The sequence below is a fragment of the Tamandua tetradactyla genome, chromosome 3, assembly GCF_023851605.1.
Source record: "Tamandua tetradactyla isolate mTamTet1 chromosome 3, mTamTet1.pri, whole genome shotgun sequence".
Classification (NCBI taxonomy): Eukaryota; Metazoa; Chordata; class Mammalia; order Pilosa; family Myrmecophagidae; genus Tamandua; species Tamandua tetradactyla.
The window spans coordinates 65834147-65850130 of NC_135329.1; the positions used below are offsets into that span (position 1 = coordinate 65834147).

Below are 15984 nucleotides of genomic sequence, written 5' to 3' on the forward strand. Positions count from 1 at the left end.
ACGAGGCTGGCTTCTCTCACCCTCCCTGCCACACAGCTCAGCTGAGGTTAGGACCAAAGATGGTTCAAACTGAAACCTTTAGAGTCCTGTAGTCCAAGGCCCTGTTTTCCAGAGAGGAGAACCAGGCCTGGAGTTGACCTTCCTCCATCCATTGTACCGTGCCACTGGGGGATGGAACCTCATTTCAGCTGCAGGAGTGCGCAGTTTCTTGAGCTGAGACTCAGGCTTCAGGACCTGAGCAGGGCGGCACACCCACTCTGGAGTCTGGAGTTCAGCCCTGTCTCCCACAGCCTGGGAGCTGTTGGCAGCCATCCATTTATCTTTTGGTGGCTATTTCTTCTCCCCAAGGTTTTACATTTAGGGGGAGGCCTGGGGGCCGTGCGTCTGAGAGCTGGGCCTCTGGGGATGGCAGTGGTGGGGGGGGGCCTGTCCCTGCCCTGACGGTGTTTTGTGGATACCCGCCCTTCACCCCAAACTGCAGGGAGATGAGGGATCTTGAGCAGGTGCCCTAGGAAGACACGTGTGGGGTCTCCTGGGTGACTGGTTCCATGGAAGGGTGTTGCATCCAGCCCTAGGGGCCTGTTGGGTCTCACTCTGCTAATTGTGCTGAGATCTCTGGGCCACTGCTGCACAGGACAGTCCAGCACCCCGCCTGCCCCTGCCTCCTGTCTCCTCCCCTGGAGGTGCTTTTCTAGGTACTTGAATTGCTATCTTCCCCCACCTGTCAGATGTACCATCAGGACTCAGCTTGGGTGTCACCTGCACAGAGTGGGTCCCTTCCCTGGACTCACAGGTGGCCTGGACTTGCTCCCGGGTCCTCTGCATCTGCAGGTGTTGTCACACTCGTCTTGGGACTGCCAGCACTTGGGTGGCACAGAGTGTGGCAAGCAGGGCTCCTGGCTGCCGGTTAAACTGGTAGGGCTTTGCCTTCTCCCATGCTCTGCAGATGGTTCAAGATCAAGTTTTAGGAAGCTGCTACAGACACTACAAGGAGTGTCTAATTAAGATTCAAAGTCTGAGGCTCAGTGGTCCTCGGAGGAGAAGTGGTGCTTCCTGCGGTAGACGGATCGGGGAGATACCTAGGCTCCTTCCTGCTGTCCCAGACAAGAACCCTGACCCGCTTCTCGTGCTGGGCGCACTGTGCAGGGATGCCACGCGTCCTGCCGTGAGTGGGCTCTATAAGGAAGGCTTGGCTCAGCCGCGGGGCCGAACGTTGCCCACCCTCCACGAGACAGCTCGAAGTAAACTGGCCACCTTGGTGCACAGGAACAGCTCCTGGTGATGCTGTTTTGGGGATCGTGGACTCAAAAGTCCACGTAGAGGCAAAGCAAAAAGGTATCTGTGCGCCTCCCACTCCTCGAGCTGAGATCCGGGGGTCAGGCTGCTCTCTAGAGGGGTGGCAGCTCGTGGGGATCTTCTTTATGGGTCTCAAATGGGAGTAGCTGTCTCGGCGGGAGCCCCAAGGGCTGAAGGAGCCCACCTGGTTGAAAACCCTTTGTAAGAGGTGAAGGTACTCTTAGGGGCTTCTCAAAGCAGCAACTCCCAAGCTGCAGAGTGCCCAGGAGAGGGTCGAGACGCTGCTTCTCAGCAGGTTTTCTGACTCTCATTCCCAGAGAGTGGGCTCTGGCTGCGGCAGCCTCCGCAGAGCCCATGGAGAGAAACTGCAAACCAGCCATCAGGGAAGCTTCCCAAATGATTGGGGTGCCTGGACCCACCCAGAGGCCGAGATTCTGATGGGTGTGGGTGGGGTTAGGTGCACTGGAAGCAGTTTTCGGTTTTCTAGGTGAGCTTAGAGATCAGCCAGGGTTGAGATGCGCAGCTCCGAAGGGAGGGGACTTGGGCATCAGATTGGCCGCAGACGTCCACACCAGCCACCGCTGCTGCTCTGACAGGCCACGCACCCCTGAGCCTGTGACCTGGGCCCTGGGTGGCCCCGGACATGGGCTTGGCACCAGCACCACGCTCGGGTTTTGAGGCTGCGGTCAGCGGTCAGCCGGGCGGCTCAGTGCTGCCCTCGGGTGGTGAGACCCCTGGTGCGCCTTCTCCCTTTGAGCTTGCAGAAAGTGTGTCGGAATTTACAGAGAACGATGGCGAGGATGACGTGGACGTGGGTAATGGTGGCGGCTGCACGAAGCACCGGTGTGCACGCCCTCTCGTCCCGGTGGCAGAGTAGGACCTATTATCCCATTTTAAAGATGAAGGAGCTCAGGCTCCTGGAACTACAGCTTTGCTGGAGGCTTGCACACCTTTAGAATGAAATACCTAAAAGATGGAAAGGATGTTTCCTTATGCCTGGATGCTTCTCTAGATGCCTACAGCCCATTGCAAAGTGTGATTTGAGAAAAAATACCCAAATGTTCTCGAATGTGGGGGAAGTTTTGTGGACACTCGTTCCTAGCGACAGCTTATCTGTGTGTTGTCCAGGTGTCTTGTCAAACTCCGGGCCCCCCAAAAAACGCCACAAAGGGTGGTCTCCGGGATCTCCATCGGCTGCGGATGGTGGCTTCCTCCAGGGTGGTGGGAACAGCGCTAAGTACGGTAAGTGACACAGTGGTGTCCAGAATTCAGGGGGGCTGGCGGTGTGGTGGGGTGTGTGCGTGCTGATGAGGGAGGTGCCAGGAGGCAGATGCTGGTCAACAATCTCCTTCTCGTATGTTAAAGCTTCTTAGTAAGGGCTGCACAGGGGTCAGTTCCCTGACCCAAGAGGGGCCTCCGCAGACAGCAAATGCCGCTTGGCACACATGATGGGACTGAGTGACCCCAGAGTATTTGTGATGCCAAGACTTGGGCGCTCCCCAAAAGCTGACTGGGGCTGGAGGTGGAGGATTGCCTGACGTATTTTACTCATCCCTCGGTGTGTTTCTAGAAAGTGCAGGCGTGTCCTCCTACGCACCCCAGCTCGGCCTGGGGGGACTCGCTGCAGGCACCTTTCCTGTGGTGGCTTCAGGAGAACCAGTGTCTGTTCCTGACAACTTGCTGAAAATCTGCAAGGCCAAGCCAGTGATATTTAAAGGCAAGTACAGCAGCACAGCAACTCGCAGAGACAGGCGGGACAAAAGGAAAATGTGAGACGCTGTCAGAACTGAGGCCCTGCCCTGGCCTGACCCTAAGGGTGACCTCCTGAGATAACTCTGCTAGAACTCTCTCCAGGGCAGTGAGAGAGCAAGGCAGAACCTGTGAGCAGTGCAGCCCGGGAACTCGGGGGCCCGGCACAGCTTCCCGCCACAACCCAGAGGAAAGCAATTGCACTCCGTTGTGTGTTTGCTGTTTCATTTGTTCATTCATTCATTCGTTCCTTCAGCCCCAGTGAGCCCTGCATGGGGACAGCCTCAGGGCTTGGCACCAGGGATGGGAGGTGGGGAAACTGCAGTGCTTGTCTTTGAGGAGCCCAGGTCTGGGGTGAGCACATATCTTCGAACTGTGGAATCTGACTTTGGTTGGGCAAAAATATCTATGCTTGTCATTGTAGAGGCAGGAAATGGCATTGTATCTGATCTGTTTTGTGTCTAAAATAAGCTACGTGGGGGTCGATTTTGGCTCAACTAAAGAAGTCTTTCTAATGAAATGGGATACTTTGAAATAGGGATACTGTGTGAGAATTGCTTCATGATGGCACTTGCCATTACGGTGTGCTGGTGTAATCTCACACACACTCGCACTCTCACACAATTGACACACACACATATTCACATGCACACATACACCTGGCACACATTAATGCACACACTCATGCTTACACATTCACATGCACACACTCACACTCGTACCTGACACACTCACACCTGATGGACACATTCGCATGCACATATGCATTCACACTTATACACACTCACTGGCACTCTCATACTCACTCCAACTCCCACTCTTGCCCTTGGTATCGTCATACGAAGTCATCGGGAAGGGAGGGTAGTTGGAAAGTGGGAGATGCATCTTACTGTTGATTTAGAAATAACATGGGCGCTTACTGGTTTTTATAGAGGGGATTCTGAAGTAGGGCAGGAGTCTAGTTCTGAAGTGACTCGAGGCCGGGGGCTGTTGTGATGAAGGCTGCATGTGCACATTTATGGTCATGTGGGCAGGCTGTCATGCCTGGCCCCCCGGGTGTGTGGGGAATGCGAACACGGTGCTGGGAAAGCAGTGATGCGAGAGGACATGGGGTGTCCAGGGCACCCCTGTGCCTGCTCCGGCCGGAAGGGTGGTGACGTCCAGGGGGAGCCCAGCAGCCTGGAGTCGAAGCCTTCATGGTCTCGGAATACGGACGCTCTGCTTCCAGCCCCCTCTCCGTGTAACCCGCGTACCCCTCTGTAGAGCACTTGCTTCGCTGACCCCTGTGCCACCGCCCGTGCCCAACCCCCCTGCACGTCCAGACAACCAAATGCTCTCTCTCGGAAGCCTTCTCTTTTCCTCTTCTTCTGGTCCTGCTTTAAGGCAGACACCACATCCTCCTTTTTATGGTGACCTTGTGCATTGCCTCTTTTGGAAAGACTGTCCATGAGCAATGTTCCCCAAATCCTGGCCCCTGGGCCCGCAGACCCATATGACCTGGGAGCGCGTTAGACATGGGGGTCAGAACCAGGCTCCATGCTGCCCCACCAGCCCAGGGTGGCCCAGGAACCTGCCATTTTCTCCAAGCCTCCCTCACTGAGGCATGCTCGAGTTAGAGGAGCACTTTCCTTGAAGATGTGAACTGTGTCTCCATTCCCAGATTTACCCCCAGGGCCTGGGCACAACACCTGCGCGGAGCACACAGCACTTGTCTGGCACCCAGGACATGCTTATTTAATGAACAAATGGGTGCCTTTTGCATAAGAAACCACACACACACATTTACCTCATCAGATCATCCCAGCAACCTCAGAAGGTTTCATACCTTCACTCGCATTTTACACATGTGGAGACCTAGGCGTAGAAGACTTAAGCTTCTTAGTTTAACATGGATCATGTAGCTGGAGAATGGTAGAGAAGGATTTGAGCTTGGCTCTGGTTCTTCCACCTCTGAGAATGAATTAATCTGACACATAGTTTGCTAAAGCATTTGTCAAGTTCTGCCAGTATTCTAATTTTTCTGGTCTGTACTTAGCGTGCCAGAGAGTCTTTGGAGGACGCAAGGCAGAATAAAGCATGAACCCTATGAGCAGGGAGTCAGGGAAGCTGGCAAATAATTCAGGACACATATCTAGAAGATGTCACATACATACAAGGCAGAATGTTGCACACTTAGTATCCGAGGAATAAAATCAGAAGGAGCCGTTTGGCTTTGGTTAAGTCACTTCTCTCTGCGAAAGTGGGGGGTTAGGCTAGATGAGCAAGCAAATGTGAAAGCTCCTTTCACTCACAACATGTTGCAATTCTGTAATCCTAAGGTAGCAGGAAGGCAGAGCAGGTGTACTAGGCTGGCAGCAGCTGGAAGTCAGAGATATTCTGGAACGGACACTCGAGCTCCCCTAGGTGTAACTGCCTGCACATTAGCTCCCAGTGCCCAGAGAATCTGCATACATGTGGCCGCAAGTCGTTGCTTCTTCTGCAGGCCACGGGACCTTCCCTTACCTCTGCGGGAACCTGAAGGACGTGGTTGTCAGCCCTCTGCTGTACACCTGCTACCAGAATTCCCAGTCCCTCTCTAGAGCGTATGAGCAATGTGGCGCTGCCACCGTGCAGCCCATCTCGGAGGAAATGCAGCTCTTGCTAACTGTCTACTATCTCGTCCAACTGGGTGAGTGTTGGCTCCACCTGGGGGGAAGCACTGGTGGGAGAATCACTGCAGGTGGTGACCGACAGGTGCCTCAACCACTGCCCGGCACAGAGCCCTTGTGAAGACCTGCCTGGGCTGTCGGGATGAGACACCAGGAACCCGCTTCTGAGACCTCCTTGGGGGACGCTGTGAGGTGACTGCAGCAGCCACTGCACTGAGGGGCCTGAGAGGGCTTGGGGGGGGCAGGTTTCTAAAGGCTGGTGCAGGAACGGTCCACCTGCCAGGCTGGGTGCATCGAGGAATAAGACGAACACGACTCTGCCCTCAAAGAGGTGATGACCCAGTGGGGATGGAAACAGTAAACAGAAGATAAAGCAGGGCAAAAGGCGTATGTATTTGTGTGCGTATGTGTAAGGTGGATTAGGGTCGTCACGGAAGGTCATGGTAGGAGGTGATGCTGGAGAGGAGACCTGCAGGAGGAGAAAGCCGCCGTGCGAGGGTCAGTGGGAGGCAGGGCTGGGTGGGGTAGCGGTCGTGAAATGAGGAGGAGCACAGGTAGAGGCCGTGAGGTGGGGAGAAGCACAGGTAGGGGCCGTGAGGTGGGAAAGAGCACAGGTAGGAGCCCTGAGGTGGGGGGGAGCCTGGCATGTCCCAGGATCAGTGGGGGGCCACATGGCTGTGGCAAGTGAGAGAGGGTTAGGGTGGGAGAAGCTACTTGTTAGAGAGCAGGCGGGGCCTCAGGCAATTGAAAAGACTTTGAGTGTTTTCGGACACATTGTGAAACTCTTGGAGTGTCTTTGGACAGGGGGAGCTGACATGCTGGTTTCCATTCTAAAACGGCCCCACTAGCTGCCGCATGGGGCCAGGTCGTGCAGGGCCATGTGGAGAGGAGGCCCAGGTGTGGTCCGCCCAGGTGCGGTTAGCCCAGGTGCGGTCAGCCCATGTGCGGTTAGCCCAGGTGCATCAGCCCAGGTGCGGTCAGCCCGGGTGTGGTCAGCTTAGGTATGATCAGCCCAAGTGCGGTCAGGCCAGGTGCGGTCAGCCCAGATGCATCAGCCCAGGTGCAGTCAGCCCAGGTGCGGTCAGCCCAGGTGTATCAGCCCAGGTATAGTCAGCCCAGGTGCAGTCAGCCCAGGTCTGGTCAGCCCAGGTGCAGTCAGCCCAGGTCTGGTCAGCCCAGGTCTGGTCAGCCCAGGTGCATCAGCCCAGGTGTGGTCAGCCCAGGTGCATCAGCCCAGGTACGTCAGCCCAGGTGTGGTCAGCCCAGGTGTGGTCAGCCCGTGTGCATCAGCCCAGGTGCAGTCAGCCCAGGTGCGGTCAGCCCAGGTGCATCAGCCCAGGTATAGTCAGCCCAGGTGCAATCAGCCCAGGTGTGGTTAGCCCAGGTGCATCAGCCCAGGTGTGATCAGCCTGGGTGCAGTCAGCCCAGGGAGAGGCTTGGCCACTTGCAGGATGTCTGTAGGTGAGAATGAAAGGACGCTTGCTCGAGGGAGGTGGGGAGAGAGGAGTCTAGGTTTTGGCCTGCACAGCCAGTGAACCGTGGGGCTGAAGGGCAAGCAAGCATTCCTCTGGTCGGAGGTGCCTGTGAGGCGGTCACATGGGAAGTTTCAAGGGTTTGGATGGACAAGTCTTGAGCCCAGGGGACAGGTGAGGCTGTGGGTCAAACCAACGGAGGGCAGAAGTTTAGAGGTGACACATACAAATATGAGACTGGGTGAGGTCACGGATGGAGGAAAGTGCGAAGGCACACTTAGAGTTCCAGAAGAGGAGGAGATGAGGCGGGGCAGCCAGGAGCAGGAAGGGAGCCATGAGAGCGTCTGCTTAGGATGTGGGGGCTCTGGGGACCCCTGGAGGCCACTCTCACTCACTCTCTCCATCTGCACCCAGTTCGTCTACAAGTCCCTTTGGTTCTCCCTTCAAAACGTCTCCAGAAGCCCGCCTCTCCCACCTCTCCAGGGTCTCGGGTTGGCCCTGTCCCCGCACCTGGTAAAAAGGTGAACCTGACCACAACACTGACCCACCCAGACCCCATCTCAGGCCCCAGGTGACTCAGGTCTGCCCCCGCTCTGCCCTCCAATTCCTGCCTCTGCTGGCTCTGCTCCAGCCCCACTGCCTGTCCTGTGTGCCTTGTCCCGGCTCCAGCCAGGAGTTCTGCACTAGCTGTCCCTTCTGTGCAATGTCCTCTTTCCCAGGACCTCTGTAGGCTCCACCCCCCATCACTGGAGTTTCCTTGCATATGCACCTCCTCTGAGGACCTCATCTCGCTCTGTCTAAGAGAGCAGTGCCCACCAGGCCCCTGTGGCTCTCTCTTAGCACCTTTCATCTTTCCTGAGAAGTTATATTACGCGCTTGTTCATTTACTGTAGGGGTGTCTACCCCTTTAGGACGTAACACCATGAAACCAGGAGGTTGTGCTTATCTTGTTCACACCTGTGTGTCCAATAGCATCTGTAGAGACACTCACTGAGTACATGCTGGGTGAATAGGTAGACATTGACCCAGAAACCAGTGGAGAAAGCTGTTTCAGGGAGAGTGCAGCTGAGTCCGTGCGACCGACAGGTTGAGTGGGATGAAGAAGGACTGCTGCCCGTTGAGTTGGGCCATTTGGAAGTGGCTGGTGATGAGTGAGTTGAGAGGTACGTGGGTTAGAGAAAATAGGTGTGAGAAAACAAGCGTGGCTAGAATAGACAGCTCTGTTGAGGAGCTTCGCTGGTGGAGGTGGTTCTGGAAGGAGATGTTGGGTCAAGGGGATGAATTTAATTCTGCAACCATCCAATGAGTAGGTGGTCTCACCCCTGGACACAGAGGTAGCTCAAGGTTACACTGCCAGTGCTGGGCAGAGAGGGAATGGAACACATCTAAATCTGAGTCTGGTGCTCACCTAAAAATAGAATTTGGACTTATAAACTAGGCAGTTCATAAAAGAGAAAATACCTGTAGGAAAGAAATGTAGAAAAGTATTCCAGCCCAGTCTTTGTCAAATAAATGCAAATAAACAGATCAATCAGGGTCATGTTTGTGACCATCAGAACCCAAATGATAGGTTTCCAGGCTGCTAACGGGACAGAAAAATCACATTGCCACATACCGTTAATATGCTAAAACTGACACAGCTAAGCCTTTTGGAAACAATCTAATTTTAGGCATTAATTGGCTCTGCAAACCCACTTTTGAGCTTTTAGGTTAAGTTCCATACATCAAGATGTGCGTTGCAGAAGTATTTATAAAGATGAGTATTTGGAAGCAAATGAAGGATGACCAGTAGAGAAATGGCTAAGTAAATTAGGATGGGATACTGTGCACCCAAGGATGGCGCTATTTATGAAGCGTTAAACAGCATGAAGATGTGACTGTGTTAAAATGATAAGGAAAAAGGTTCAATTCACAGAATTATTATAGCTATTTAAACTTGCAGATTCAGAAAACCTGAGAAATACACCAGGAATGGTTGTGGCACTGTTTGGATGGTGAGGTTAGGCTGGCTGCACGTCTTCCCTAGTTCTCTCACCCTGCGGTGCCCTGGCGCTGAGAGGTTAGAAATTGCTGTTTTCAAGCTGGGCTTGTCGTTGGCAGCGGCGGACCAGGTGCCCCTGATGGAGGACCTGGAGCGGATCTTCACGCGCTCGTGGCGCGAGGCGCACCTGGCCCAGAGCCGGCAACCGCAGCCCCTTCCCGCTGGCCTGGGGGCACCTGTGAGCCCCGCGCAGCTGCCCTGGCTGGCCGGCCTGGCCGCCAGCTCCTGCGACAACAGTGTGCATGTCATCGAGTGCTCCCACTCGCTGGCCGAGGGCCTGTCTGAGATGTTCAGGCTGCTCGTGGAGGGCCAGCTGGCCAAAACCAACTACGTGGTGATCCTTTGCGCCGGCAGGAACGCGGCCATGGACTCCTGCATCGCGGTGACAGGTGAGTCGCGCGGGCGCGCTCTTCTGCTGGCCGCTCTCCCCAGTACCGTCCTCCCTTTTTGCTGCTGCTGGCCAGAGGGTCACAGAATCGGCAGCAGCCTGCAGAAAGGTGCCTCAGGACCGCCAGCAGCCCGAACCGTGTGTACTGTGCTTGATTGAATTTCATATCTTCTGTAAATGGTAAAATAGCAGATCACATATCTTCCTTAGGAAGACCAAGAACTTGGAGTTTAAACAGCAGTGGTTTCGAGTCTGGTTCTACCATACACCTGGAAACATAACGAGCCACTTACTGAGTCTGACCCTCAGCTAAGAAGTGGTGATAAATAGTCACCATATTGTGTTGTATGAGTTAATAAGACAATCAGCTGATTAATTAATTATCCTAAGCCCTGCTGGGTTACAGCTGTGCGTCTAGGTGTGGAAGTGAACATAAAGTCCCTGCTTTCCAGGTGCTTACACATTCTCATGGGGAAGGTCAACAATAAACAAGGAAGCCTACAAAGTATGAGGTGACAGGTGCCGTGAGGATGCAGAGCTCAGGGGGGAGGGATGGGGAGTTAGCTAGAGGTGCTGGTATATTAGGGGGACCTGAAGACCCTGTAGGGGCACGCTGAAGGCACAGCAAGAAGGCTGGAGCAGAGGAAACGGCTGTGTAGGATCCTGAAGGCCAAGTGAGAGCTTGGGGTTTTTCTGAAAGTAAGAGGGGAAGCCATCAGCGGGGCGTGGGCAGAAAAGGGATATAATGTGGCTTTTGCTTTAGAAGGATCGCCCTGCCATGTACGGAGAGGCCAGTAAGGAAACTGACCAGAGATCCCCTCTGCAGCAAGCAGTTTGGAAGCCGTTGTCTTAGTCTAGGCACGATTGTGGCTTGGATTGGGAAGGCCGAGCTGCAGGTGGGGAGAGTGGGCTCAATCCTGAATGAATGGTGAAAGCACAGCCTTCAGCATTTGCTGGTGGATCATAGGCAGAGGGAGGGAGAAAGAGAGAAGAGTTTTGGCCTGTGTCTTGGAACAGTGCAATTACGTCTATTGAGATGTGAAGAGCAGCGGAAGGAGCAATTTTTTATTTTTATTTTTAAATTATTTGCGTGTGATGGAATGGGCGGCAGTAGAGGTCATGGTGGAAGCAGAAATTCTACTTGAATGGCTTGGCCTAAGATTTAGATATCTGAGTGGTAACCATGTGTAGACATAAAAATCTGAAGTTTTAGGGCAGAGGTCAGGTATAAAGAATTTGGGAGTAATCAGCATTTGTGGGGTTTTTAAAGCCAAGAGATGACTAATAAAACCCATATGCCAAGGTCAGAGAGAAAGAAGAGGTCTGAGGACAAGTTCCAGGCATTCTAACATTTCAGCTCGGCAAGAGGAAGCCAGCAAAGGAGCTTTGAGGAGAGGCAAGCAATGAGACAGGAGGAGAATGAGAAAATGGTGTTTAGGAAGCTGAAGGGAGGGTGTGATTCAGGAACAAAGAGGAGATGGATGGCTCAGATGCTCCTGGTGGAATAAGTGAGCTGAGACGGAGGACTGGCTCCATCCGCCAACAGGACAGTAGGTGACACGGACAGAGCAGTTGAGTGGGTAGTGGGGACAGAGGCTTGACTGGACTGGATGCAAGAGAGAATGAGTAAAGGCAACAATTTTTAGGAGGTTTTCCATAAAGGGAAGATATAAAGGGAGACAGTAATTGCAAAGGGAAAGGACCAGGGGTTTTGTTTGTTTGTTTTTTAAGTTGGGGAAAGGAAGAGCACGTTGGATGCTGGGAACGGTGTCATAGAGAGAGAGCAATAGTGGATGCAGGAGAGAAGAGCAGGAGGTGGGCTGCAGTTTGCAGTTGGGAGGGTGGCCTTCCACAGGCACAGGGGTTCATCCATGTTAATAGCAGAAGTAGAGTCTGAGCCCAGATGCTGGGGGCTTGTAGGTTTGGTGGTGGGAGAAGACAGAAGTTCTTTTCTGACTGCCCTTTTTTCTATTGGTGAAATGAGAAGCAAAGTCATCAGCCAGGAGTGAGTAAGGTGACCAAGGTGTCGGAGGGTTCAAGAGCAAAGAGAACTATAAAATAATTATCTAAAAGCATGGGGAAGTAAGTTGACTAGAGATGTGTCACAGAGTCATTAGGAGACCCTGAGAGTTGATGAAGTTAGTAGTCATGAGTTTATGGACGGTGAGTTAATGCGGTGGGAAGTGTTTTTCTCCAGTCATGTGTGGCATCTTGGGCACAGCTGAGAGTAGAGTAGGGGACACGTTTGGCCATGAAAACAGATTATTCAGACAGATGCCAGGGGATGGTTATTCCTCCTCAACTTGCTCAGTAATAGTATGTAGAAACACTACTGGTTTTTACGTGTTGATCTTGTATCCTGCCATTTTGCTGAACTCCTTTATTAGCTCTAGTAGCTTTGTTATAGATTTTTTGGGACTTTCTCTATATAGGGCTTCTAGCATAATGTTGATAATGGTGCTGACAGTGGGCATCTATGTCTTGTTCCAGACCTTACAGGGAAAGTTTTCAGTCTCTCACACATTGAATATGATGTTAGCTGTGTTTTTTTCATATATAACTTTTATCATGTTAAGGAAGTTTCCTTCTATTTCTGTCTGTCAAAGTGTTTTTATCAAGAAAGAATGCTGGACTTTGCCAAATGCCTCTTCTGCCTCACTGGAGATGATCATGTGGTTTTTCCTTTTCGATTTGTTAAAATAGAGAACCTAAACAATGTGATAAATGAATTAGACCTAACAGACATATATAGATGGTTGTATCCCCAAACACCAGGACATACATTCCTCTCTAGTGCTCATGGAACAGAGAACTTGAACAATATGACAAATGAACTAGACCTAGCAGACATATACAAAACATTGCACCCCAAAACAGCAGGATACACATTCTTCTCAAGGGCTCTTGGAATACACTCCAGGATATGCCATATGCTGGGGCACAAAACAGGTCTTAATAAATTTAAAAAGACTGAAATTATACAAAGCACTTTCTCTGATCGTAATGGAATGAAGCTGGAAATGAACAACAAATGGAGAACAATTGCATTAATTGATTCTTTTGTGTTGAACCAGCCTTGCATACCTGGCATAAAACCCAATTGATCATGATGTATAATTCTTTTAATGTGCTGCTGGATTCAATTTACTGGCATGAATATTAGAGTGATGTTGGCTTTACAGAATGAGTTAGGGAGTGTTTCCTCTCCAATTTTTTGGAAGAGTTTGAGCAGGATTGGTATTCTTTTTGGAAAGACTGGTAGAATTCACATGTGAAGCCATCTAGTCCTGGGCTTTTCTTTGTTGGGAGTTTTTTGGTGACTGATCCAATCTCTACTCATAATGAGTCTGTTGAAGTCTTCTCTTTCTTTGACAGTCTAAGGGTTTGACAATTTTGTTGATGTTCTTGCAAAACCAACTTTTGATTTTTAAATTTCTCTATTGTTTTTTTGTCTCTCTCAATTTCATTTGTTTCTGGACTTTTCTGTTATTTCTTTCCTTTTCCTTGCTTTGGGATTAGTTTGCTGTTCTTTTTCTAGTTTCTCCATGTGTTTAGTGAGGTCTTTGATTTTAGCTCTTTCTTCCTTTTTTAATGTAGGCATTGAGGGCTATAAATTTCTCTCTAAGTACCACCTTCACTGCATTCCCTATGTTTTGATATGTTGTGCTTGTTTTCATTCCTAAATAGAGATTGCTCTAAGGACTAGAAGTGACTCAAGGTCTGAAGTTTTTTTTCCTTGTAGTGTCTTTATCAAGCTTTGATATTAGGGTGATACTGGCTTCATAGAATGAGTTAGGTAGTGTTCCCTGTTTTTCAACTTTTTGCAAGAGTTTTGGAGGAGTAATGATATTAATTTGGAATGGTGTTAATTTGGAATGTTTGACAAAATTTGCCTGTGAAGCCATCTGGTCCTGGGCTTTTCTTTGTTAGTAGGTTTTTGGTGACTTATTCAATTTCCTTACTTGTGATTGGTTTGTTGAGGTCTTCTATTTCTTCCTGAGTCAGTGTACACTGTTCATATGTTTCTAGGAAGTTGTCCCTTTCTTCTAAGTTGTGTAGTTTGTTGGCATACCGTTGTTCATAGTAATCTCTTATGACCTTTTTATTTCTTTGGGGTACATGGTAACACCTCTCCTCTCATTCATGATTTTATTTATTTGCATCTTCTCTCTTTTTGTCTTTGTCGATCCACCTAAGGGTTTGTCGATTTTAATGATCTCAAAGAACCAACTTTTGGTTTTATTGATTCTCTCAATTGTTTTTCTATTCTCCGTTTCATTAATTTCTGCTCTAATCTTTGTTATTTCTTTCCTTATGCTTGCTTTGGGGTTAGTTTGTTGTTCTTTCTCCAGTTTTTCCAGTTCTATTAGGTCATTGGTTTTAGCTCTTTCTTCCTTTTTAATGTAGCTGTTGAAGATTATCAATTTTCTATTCAGCACTGCCTTCACTGCATCCCATAACTTTTGATACATTGTGTTTCTTGTTTTCACTTGTCTCAAGATATTTACTGATTTTTTTGCAATGTCTTTTTTAGCCCACTGATTGTTTAAGAGCTTGTTGTTTAACCTTCATATGTGTGTGTATTTTTCGGTTCTGCATTTGTTGTTCATTTCCAGCTTCATTCCATTATGATCAAAGAAAGTGCTTTGTATAATTTCAGTCTTTTTAAACTTATTAAGACCTGTTTTGTGCCCCAGCATATGGCATATCCTGGAGTATATTCCAAGAGCTCTTGAGAAGAATGTGTATCCTGCTGTTTTGGGGTGCAATGTTTTGTATGTCTGCTAGGTCTATTTCATCGATCATATTGTTCAAGTTCTCTGTTCCATGAGCACTAGAGAGGAATGTATGTCTTGGTGTTTGGGGATGCAACCATCTACATATGTCTGTTAGGTCTAATTCATTTATCACATTGTTTAGGTTCTCTATTTCCTTGTTGATCCTCTGTCTGGTTGTTCTATCCATAGAAGAAAGTTTTGTGTTGAAGTCTCCCACTGTTATTGTAGAAACATCTATTGTTCCCTTCAGTTTTTCCAATGTTTGCCCCATATACTTTCGAGCTCCTTATATGGGTGCATAAACATTTATGATTGTTATTTATTCTCTGTGAATTGTCCCCTTTATTACTGTATAGTATACTTTCTTGTCTCATGACATCTTTGCATTTAAAGTCTATTTTATTTGTTACTAGTATAGCTTTCTTTTGTTTACAGCTTGTGTTGAATTTTTTTTCTATCCTTTCACTTTCAATCTATTTGTATCCTTGGATCTAAGATAAGTCTCTTGAAAACAGCAGATAGACGGATCATACTTTTTAATCCATTCTGATAATTGGTATCTTTTAATTGGGGAGTTTAATCATTCAAATTCCAAGTTATTACTGTAAAGGCAATACTTGAACCAATCATCTTATCTTTGGTTTTTAATTTGTCAAGTCTATTTTTTCCTCTCTCTTATCCTTAAAGGATAAGAGAGTAAAGTAACCCTTACTCATACTCTTCAGTTCTGTGCCTTTCTCCAAATCTTCCTCTCCTGTCTTTTTTTTTTTCAGCTAACAGAAGTTCCTTTAGTATTTCTTGCAGGGTGGGTCTCTTGTTAATATGTTCTCTCAGCATTTGTTTGTGTGTGAAGATTTTAAACTCTCCCTCACCTTTGAAGGACAGCTTTGTTGAAAAAGAATTTTCTGCTGAAAAATCTTTCTCTTTCAGAATCTTAAATATGTCATACCACTGCTTCCTCACTTCCATGGTGCTCATTGCATAGTCTGAACTTAGTCTTATGTGGCTTCTCTTGTATGTGCTGAATTGCTTTTCTCTTGCTGCTCTCAGAATTTTCTCATTCTCTTCAACATTTGACGGACTGATTACTGTGTGTCTTGGAGTAGGTCTATTTGGATTTATTTGGAATTGGTTGGACTCCTTTGACTTGTCTATTTATGTCTTTTACAAAGATTGGGAAATTTTCCCCATGTATCTTTTCAAATACTCTTCCTAGCCCTTTACTCTTCTCTTCTCCTTCTGGGACACCAATGCTTCTTATATCTGTGTACTTCATGTTGTCCATCATTTCCCTGAGATCCAATTCCATTTTATTCACCATTTGTTCTTTTGTACATTTGTATTCAATTGCCCTGTCATCTGGTATATTTTTAATTTGATCTCCAGTATCTTTCGTTCCCATAAGTTCTGTTATTTTTCTTTTGATACTTTCATATTTTTCTTTATGCTTATCTAGTGTCTTCTTAATATCCTTTTTGTCTTTGGTCAACCTATTGAAGTTATTTTGGAGATTTGTACATACTTCTTTGATTAGTTATTCCAGATTCTCTGTCTCCTCTGGCTTTTTAATTTGCTCATTTGGCTTGGCCATATCTTCTTGCATCTTCATGTG

General features: G+C 48.9%; 1 protein-coding gene across 1 annotated transcript in view; it reads left to right on the forward strand.

Annotated features, from left to right (window-relative positions):
- The window catches only part of GREB1 (growth regulating estrogen receptor binding 1), a 95228-nt gene that overhangs the window by 17613 nt on the left and 61631 nt on the right, over positions 1-15984 (forward strand). Inside the window, exons 7-10 of the mRNA XM_077153223.1 lie at positions 2425-2538; positions 2867-3013; positions 5528-5713; positions 9266-9595. Coding sequence (XP_077009338.1) covers positions 2425-2538; positions 2867-3013; positions 5528-5713; positions 9266-9595 — 777 coding nt within the window. The remainder of the gene's footprint in view (positions 1-2424; positions 2539-2866; positions 3014-5527; positions 5714-9265; positions 9596-15984) is intronic.